Source organism: Phasianus colchicus, chromosome Z, assembly GCF_987193195.1.
Source record: "Phasianus colchicus chromosome Z, bPhaCol1.hap1.1, whole genome shotgun sequence".
NCBI classification, from domain to species: domain Eukaryota; kingdom Metazoa; phylum Chordata; class Aves; order Galliformes; family Phasianidae; genus Phasianus; species Phasianus colchicus.
In genome coordinates, this window is record NC_143476.1 from 658,443 (window position 1) to 667,274 (window position 8,832).

At 55.4% G+C, this 8,832-nt stretch overlaps 1 protein-coding gene across 1 annotated transcript; it reads right to left on the reverse strand.

Annotated features, from left to right (window-relative positions):
- Positions 1 to 284: 284 nt before the first annotated feature.
- On the reverse strand, positions 285 to 5,597 carry GRHPR (glyoxylate and hydroxypyruvate reductase). Its single transcript, XM_031609562.2, has 9 exons — positions 5,358 to 5,597; positions 5,140 to 5,270; positions 4,985 to 5,057; positions 4,560 to 4,676; positions 4,011 to 4,099; positions 3,315 to 3,419; positions 2,566 to 2,701; positions 2,133 to 2,263; positions 285 to 548 (listed from the first exon to the last, which is right to left on the reverse strand). Exons 1-9 carry the CDS (start codon positions 5,432 to 5,434, stop codon positions 427 to 429), a joined length of 981 nt encoding a protein of 326 aa, XP_031465422.1. The 5' UTR covers positions 5,435 to 5,597; the 3' UTR covers positions 285 to 426.
- Positions 5,598 to 8,832: the final 3,235 nt, after the last annotated feature.

The window sequence follows — 8,832 nt, forward strand, 5'->3', positions numbered from 1 at the left end:
GATGTGTTCAAGAAACACGTGTAGATGTGCAGATGTGGCACTGAGGGACGCGGTCAGTGGCACGGTGAGGGTGGGCTGGGTTTGACTTGGAGATCTTAGGGTCTTTTCCAACCTCAACAATTCCATGATGCTGTGATTCTGGATGAGAGCCGAGAGCTCCAGTACAGAGCTGAGGGGCCATCTCACGCTCAGCCGAAGCACCAGCATTCACCTTCCCCACGTACAAGCACTCGTGACGCCAATGCCTGGAGGCCTGTCTTTCCCAAGAGAAAGCCACACACCGCTGTCACCGCTTCTCTTTAATAGCTACAGTGCAGCTCTCTTGCTGTGGATGCTGTTGACTCCTCAGTTGCAGAGCAGGGGCACAGGACCCACCTGCCTGCTCCCCCCAGTCATGGCGACCCGATGGCGATGCAGGCCCAGCCCTCACAGCAGCAGCTCGTGGGGCATGGGCTCGCCTCGCAGGCCGGCCAGCAGGTTGTCAGCAGCCAGCACTGCCATGGTGCTCCGAGTGGCATAGGTGGCACTCCCGATGTGTGGCAGGATCACTGTGGGCAAAGAAAGGGTCACGGCGTGGCCTCACGCTCACAGCCCTCACCCTCATTGCCCCAGGGGTGTGCAAGCAGAGGGTCCTCCATCAGCTAGCTGCCTTGATGTGGAGCTGGCACAGTCAGGGCAGGGATTTTTATCCACCTATGTGACAAAGCTCAGGGACAGAAAAAAGCTGTGTGACAAAAACACAGGATGGGTGAGAGCAGCAGGGACCTCTGAGCCATCTGTCCCAACCCCTGCTCCAGCACAGACACCCAGGGTGGGCTGTCCAGACCCACATCCAGGCAGCTTCTGGTGATCTCTGAGGATGGAGATCTCCACAACTCCTCTGGGCAACCTGTGCCACTGCTCTGTCACCAGCAAAACACAACCTACTCCTTTTAGGTAATGGTAAGAAACATGCCAAAGCTGCTTTAATGGCACGTGATTAGAACATTAGCAATGAATGGGTTCGCTGCAGTCTCTGTCCATTTTATAACAGACAGCACTTCTACAGCCAGGGAGTGTAGAAACACAAATACCTGACACACTGCTGAGTGTGGGAGGTGGGAATTGGCCTCTGCCCCCAGGTGACAGTGACAAGACGAGGGGTGGTGGCTTCAAGTTGTGCCAAGGGAAGTTCAGGTTGGATACTAGGACAAACTTCTCAGAAATTAATGAAACAGGTTGCTGAGGGAGGTGGTAGAGTCACCTTCCCTGCAAGCGTTCAAAATGGAGACATGGGACTGAGTGATGTGGTTTGGTGGGGATGGGTTGATGGTTGGACATGGTAATCTTAGTGGTCTTTTCCAACCTTGATGATTGTACGATTCTACTATTTCAGAAATGGACATCCGGACATGGGCACGTCCATATTTTCATCCTGACCTCCCAACAATTTGTTTGGATGAGATTTTTCCTCATCCAAAAACGTCCTTCCTTGGCAGAGGCACGGTGCTGCCTTCTGAACCCTCACGTAGAATACTGGTCCTTCAGATGAAGGCATACACACAAGGTTTCAGGTTTAGGCTGCAGCATGATCAAACCAAGCACTCAGGTGCACAACAGGATGTTGTCCATTGGCTCAGAGCAGAGCAGGTTGCCTGGGTGAAGCAAGGTAGAAACAAGCACCCTGCCACGCTAACAGCAACAAAGCTGCAAACAACCAGAGTTTCTCTTTGCTTAGAAACCATTGTTTCCTCTCTGTTCCATTTCTGCCTGTTTTCTGCCCCTAGGTCTGCCTTGCCTGTAACTGAGAGCAGCACCTGCTCGTATTAAATTCCTCTATGAATTTCAGCCCAGCTTATGGAATGCAGATCCATTTGAAAAAGGTTAAAAGACACGCCAATCTCAATTGCTTTCTGGACTACTGAAATACCTCCCAAGGTTATTTTAGATTGCATTGTTAAGGTCTTTAACAGCTCTCCACGCTGCACAACGGTTACCTAGAAGCTCCTTAAATACATGATTTTCCTTTTTGCCACAAACACTGAAGCTCTTGTTCACCATCTTCAAGCCCCCAAGGAAATCAGCCAGCAGAGGTGTCTCTCCAAGCAGGAGGAGGCAGGGCAGGGACCAGGGTGGCCAAACACACCACTTACCACAGTTCCTGAGTTTGAGCAGAGGGTGGTCAGTGGGCAGTGGCTCCGGCGTTGTGACATCCAGGCCTGCAGCTGCAATTTGACCACTGACTAATGCATCATACAAATCTTCCTGGTTCACCACAGCTCCTCTGGAAAAAAAGAGGGAGATGGGCTTGCACAGCTCCCACATGGTCAAGCAAGTCCTTGCAGTCATCTGCACATCCATCCCACTGGGGCTGGACACAGGGCCCTGGGCAGGCACAGCGCCCTCGTCCTGACTCTGTCTGGATCCCAGGAGCCCACACAATGGAGGGGGTGGGCTGCAGGGTGGGCAAATGGCCCTTCTGGCTGCAGCACGCTGACTGCACACGCTGCCTGGGCTCACAAAGTGCATCTCACAGCTGGCTCAGCCACCGCAGCCACAAGCAGGGTGCTGCAAGACTGCTGTCACCTGCTCGTGTTGATGAACACAGAGGTCTTCTTCATCCTGCTGAAGAAATTCTTGTCGCACATTCCCTGGGTGTTGGGAGTCAAAGCACATGTCACGACGATGAAGTCCGACTCCTGGGCCAGCTTTGTGAGTGGGACTGGGAGGAGAAACACAGGTCACAGCTCTGCTCACAGGCATCACCAGGATGCCCCTGCAGCCCTTCTAACATATAAGGAGCACCAGAGAGAGAGTGCTGCCCTGCAAAGGCTGTGCCAACCTTTTTCTACAAATGGAGAGACACAAGGCCAGGCAGACATGAAATGAACTGCACAGAGATGCTGCTACAGGCACAATTACAGTGCTTTGTTTTCACATCAGAATTTATCCAAAACGAAATCTAACAACGCTTCAGACGTCTGTCCCAAAGGGGGGCTCAGACTGTTTTTCATGTTCACACAACGAAGTACTGCCATGACAGTTTATACCAACATTAAATCTCTTTCTACAGTACATGCTTCCACTCTTGTGCCAGAGGACAACAGCTTCCTCTGAGCAGCGGAAAACACAAGGAGCAGAAGAAGGTCTAGCAACGACCATGCAACAAGAATACAAACTTTGGACTGAAAAATTAGCCCAGATATACTGAGTACTCTGCTGAGCACTGACATTCCTTGTGACTCACGTGCTCCAGGTGGCATCTCCAGGCTATATCAGACATGCTGCTTCCTGCCCTGCAGTTGAGGACTGTTCGTTTCATTCATTTTTCTTACCAAACTCAGCTTGAAACTCTGCAGCATTCTCTGGTTTCGGCTGACTTCCAGTGTACAAAAAGTTCTTGACCCCGAATGGCTTCAGACGGCGGGCAACTGCCTGCCCTAGAAATGAGAAAGAAGATGCTGTGCACCTTTCAGCATGCAGGTGGTTTAGCTGCAAGCCAAGCAGCTCATGGAACATAAATCTTGCCCAAGGGCCTCTGCAGTGTGCCTAGTCAGGACTGCTCCTGTGAGGCTGCATTGTGTGGTACGTGCTGTGTGTGGGGTGGTTGCCTTCTGCAGCTCCTCAAGGGAACGAATGCTCAGCCTTGGGATATCAAACCTGAAGCCACTTTAGGCAGTCAGCCAAAACGTGAGGAAAGAAAGAGCAATCTGCTGACAAAGTCAACAGCTGAATGAGTGCCAAGCAGACGGTCCTGCACTTTGTCAAGCTTTCTGTTTGCTTAACTGAAAACCAAGAGGCCAATGTCCAGTTTGCTGAAGCATTTGGGTACGGTGGATGATGTGAATGAGTAAAAAGTTTTAAGGGTTATGCCTGACAGATCAAGAGCTGCTCAGAGTGGCTCCACCAAGCCTTCCTTGCTGTTCTAATAGATTCCACATAAGTGAGCACAGGGGACAAACCTTGGCTGAAACTCTGGAAGCAGCCTGCCGTCAGCAAGGGCACACACCTGGTGCAGGACACACACTTACCTATTCTTCCCAGACCTATGATGCCCACCGTACTTCCAGACAGTCCATAGCCACACATCCACAAGGGCTTCCAGGTTGTCCAGCCACCACTAGTGGAGAGAGTGAGAAGGAAACCGATCTTAATAAAGCAACAGGGGAAGACCTGCCTCAAAACCCAGGACTTGGGCAAGAAAACCATGAACCACAACAGTGCAGAAGGTGAACTCCTTTGCCACTGGCAGGTGATGTGCACCCTGCTTCAAGCCAACCCTGTGCTCTGCAAGAGTCTGCTCTAACTGCAAGTGTGCAGCAGCAGCCTCAGGGTGCTCTCAACCACTGATCATCTATCTACCTACAGCATATGCACAGAGGTGCTGGGAGAAGGCTTCTGTCCCTTTAGCAGCCCTTGAACACAGCACTGCTGTGGACTGTTACCCTGCACGATTTTCAGTGCCATCCTGGTGGAACTCCAGCTTCAGCCCCATGTCATTTGTCAGGCTTCAGGTGAATTCTCCCGCAGTGCCCGACCCTCTGCAGCCCCAGATCCGGCACACAGCCGCATATACTCACGTCTTCACCTCTGCGACAGCCTCGGGCAGCCGCCGGCACGTGGCGAGGAGCAGAGCCACGGAGAGCTCAGCGGTGGCATCGGTCAGGACGTCAGGGGTGTAACCCACCCGGATCCCCCTGCAAGCAAAGCAACGGGCTCAGCTCCCCGACGTCAACGCTGCCGACCCTAGCACGCAACCTCTGTGCTTCTGGGAACATCCCCCCCTCTACCCCCCACAGGAGCGTATGCAGCCACGGGGGGACATCCCTCCCGAGCCCTTCTAGCTGGGGCCTCACTCCAGCACAACCCCCTTTGGCCTCCGAGCTTTGGGGCGCAGGGGTTGGACCGCAGCCCCCCGCCCTCCCTTCCCGACCGGACAGCCGCAGCTCTCGGCGCAGTGACGAAGCCGCGCGCACCCGACGCGGCCGCACGGCACCGAGGTTACCGCTTCTTGATCTCGTCCAGGGCGAGGTGGTCGAACCCCACGGACATGGTGCTGATGACTTTCAGGCTCGGCCCTGCAAAACACCGCCGCCCACCCCTCCGTCAGCTCCGCACCGACTCCCCCCGCCCAGCCCCGGCCCGGGGCCGCGCACCCACCGGCGGCGTCCAGCACCTCGGCGTCGATGCGGTCGGACAGGAGGCACAGCAGCCCCTGCTTGCCCGCAACCCCCGCCAGCAGCTCGCGCCGCGGGACGGGCTCCTCCGAGTCCCACTGCTGCAAGCGGCACCTGCGGGACGCGGCCGTCAGCGGGGCCGGACTCCATCCAGCATCCAGCATTCTCCCCCCCCCCGGCCCGGCCCGGCCCGGCGCTCACCCCGCCGCCTCCGAGAGGACCCGCATTCCCTCGGCCGGGATCCGCCGCGTCACGAACACCGCCATGGCCCGGCGCATGGCCGTCCCGCAGCGCCCCGCAGCGCCACCGCACGGCCCGCGGGGAGCCCGGCAGCGAGCGGCGGTGCGAGCGGCTGAACGGACGGGCTCCTCCCTTCGGCGATGCGGGACGTGGGAGCGCTCGCTGAGTTTGGTTAAGAAGGCCGTGGCTGGAACTTTCCCGTGGAAAACAAACCCTGAAAGAATCCCCGGGATGGCAGAAATGTCAGAGGTTCTGTTTCTGCGGCGTGCTCGTTGTGCACGTGCACGTCTGGTCTCTGCTCCCGATCGATTGCGCAGCCCGTGGGGAGGAGCAGAGGTAACTCTTAGGAGCTCTCCGACCCGCCATCACACCATCACATCACAAAAGATCACTGCAAAGCCGGGCTGCCTGCCATGAGCACACGGAGAGGCTGCCCGGCTGCAGGAGTTGTGGCAGATCTGTGCTGCACACGGCTTGGTGAGCAGGGCAAGCAGGTGGAAGAACAGAGTAGGCATGCAGGCACACACTCACACGTGTCTATCTGTACAAGTCCCTGGGCTCCCTTAGGCTCTCCTCAAATCCCATGCTGCCTCCACGAGCCCGAGTGTCCTCTCTGGAAGCTCGGGGGCTGCCACCAGCAGCTGCCCACTGCAGCACTGAGCTCTGTCTTTGGCCCTGCGTTGATAGTGATGATGTCCTCCACACAGGAGGGACTCCTGGAACTGCTGCACAGTGTGCAGTACCACCCAGCACCACCACCGAACAGCACTGCCTGGTGCAGCAGGATGCTCTGTCACCAGCGTTAGGTGGGTGGCCCTGGGTGCATCCCTGCGCCACTTTGCTGCTCTCATCCAGCCCTCCCCACACCCAGGCTGCCTGCTGGGCCTGCATCTCCCTCACTTCCAGTTCCCGAGGCTGCGTGCAAGCACAGCTCTGTGATACAGGAGGCACAGCGGGGCTGTGGGGTGGATCCAGCCAGTACCTGTGTCTCCTAGCACAGCACACCCAGCTCACAGCAGGACTGGAATTATTGGCTGAGCAGAACAGACGGCTCCACCTGCAGCATTCATCTCCTACTCCTCCTGCCCAGACGCCTGAAGGACTCAGGACATGCCAGTCTGACACATGGCCTGCACAGCAGGGCTGACCCTCTGCCTGCTGCCTGCGTGGAGGAGGATTGCTGCCACTGGCGGGGCTTCTGCCCTCCATCACCACGTTGGAGATATGGGCTGTCACTGCCTGATGGAGGCTTAGCGAGAGAGCTGGAGAGAGCCGGAGTGTGCAGCTGTCTGATCTCAATGGCTGTTTTGTAGTAAACCCAGAGAGCAGGGACTCGCAGTGCTTTTCTCTGGCACAAATCATCTGTGCTGTGTGAGCTATCAGCTTATCTAACAAGTCTGTATTCCGCCGGTGGGATTTTCCTTTATCATGATGCACGCCTGCTCCTGCCGTCAGCATGCTGTCAGATTAGGCCAGCAGAGGCCATTGTACTTTTTCATAATTGCTTGAAATTTCATTGTGCCGTGTGGAGCTGAGTTATCATTAGCACTGACATCTCCCTCTCTTATCAGGTGAGAATTCATGTCAGCAGTGTGTGCTGTCCAGCATATCCCTGCACTGCTGCTGCAGCAGGGTGCTGGATCCTTTCCCTTTCCCCTCTGGCTGCTCTATCCCGCTGCTGGAAGTGGTGCATGGCTGCTTTGGGGTGCTGTGGGCAGCTACTGCAAGTAACAAAATTTTGGCCAGGTCATTTTTAACACGAAACCGCATTTATTTGAAAACATGTAGATTTATAGATTTAAAAAATATATATATATAAATATATATAGAATGAAAAGTTTCACGTATATATGCAAAACTATAAAGGCAGTAAATGGAAGAGTTCTGGAAATGGCTTTTTGCCATTTAACTGCAAACACATAGAGGTTTGCTGCTGAAATGCTGCTGGGTCCGGCTGTCCTGCCCAGGATGCACAGTGCAGCATGCATAGGATGCAGTTCTGTGCACATCCCTCAGGAGAGCTCTGCAGGGCACTGCAGCCCAGTGTGGCTCCCACTGCTGTGTCCCACCAGCACTGCCCACCAGCCCATCCTGCACAGCCCAGCACCTTGGCTCTCTGTGTGATCCACCTGCTGCCTGCTGGAGGATGCACCACGCGGCCATAAGCAGTGCAGGAACCCTTTCCTCTCCTTGGTTTTACCCGGATGCCATTCAGCCTAATGTGTCATTATTCCTGTCCCATGGGACAACCTGGACACAGGTTCCCAATCTCTTCTTCCTGTTTTTACAGCAGTATTGCACACAGGTGTGTGTGCATGTACACACCTGCCGGAGCCGACGTCCTGCCTGCACCTGGGCACCTGATGGGTGCATTCCACTCTCACTGCCAGTTCTGTGTTGGTCAAACCTGCTGACAGCTGCACCTCAGGAAGGCTCTGAAGCAAAACCTTTCTGAGAGGTAAAATGAGAGAGAGGGGTGGATGCCAACTCCTTTCCTCAGCTGTGCTGGCGAGGACTGCACAGCACAGCCCACCGGCAGCAGGACGCGTGGTCTTGCTCCATTCTGCCTCACTGTAGGACCAGAGCTGTTTCTTACAGGGCTGCACCATCCACCTTCTCGGGTAGCAAAGCAGCATGAGCTCGGGATGCCAGCAGCTTGCTCTGTGATCAGTGAGCAGGAGAAGGGTCACGAGGACTGCTCTGCTTGACATGGCGGCTGTGAGAAGTGGGGCTGCGAGAAGGGCCAGAAAATCAAAGCCTGTGGGTTAATTTGCTATGCAGCTGCCTCTGGCACTGCTGACCCTTTGTCCTTTGGCTGCCAGGTAGGTTGAGGGCTTTGCAGAGCTCCCTGGGGTGCTGCAGGCCTTGTAGGGACAGCGGGGTGAGGCACGGGGTGAGAGCCCACTGGGGTGAGCTGGGAGAAAGAGCTCTTTGTGCTGTTGCTCCTTCCTGACACCGTCATCATCTCTGGTGGTGGTCCACTCACCAAACACCTCCTGGCTCCCCGGGATCAGGATGCCCATATTGCAGCACAGGGGAGCACACCACCTCCTCACCAGGCCAAGGCTGGGCTTCACCTGCCCTGTAAGCCCCATCCAGTCCCTGTCTGAGCATTCCCTGCTGCCTTCCTGACCCCTGGCACTCAGCAGAGAGAATCCTCTCCTCCATCGGTAAGAATCCATCCGTGTGCCAGGGCCAGTTACCTGCGGCAGGGCTGGGGAGAGGGACTCGATGCAGCGCAGGAAACAAGCTGCTGCTGACAATGGAGCAAAGAGAGAGCAGCAGGCAGATGGCATGAATATTAGTGCATGGAAATGACGAACACTCTGAGAATTTCCCAGCGCACTCCTGGCTGGCTTGGGCCCGCTTTTATAATTAATTTATGGAAAGCACCTAAGTTGGGAATAAACACCATCTCACAAATCCCTCCTAATCT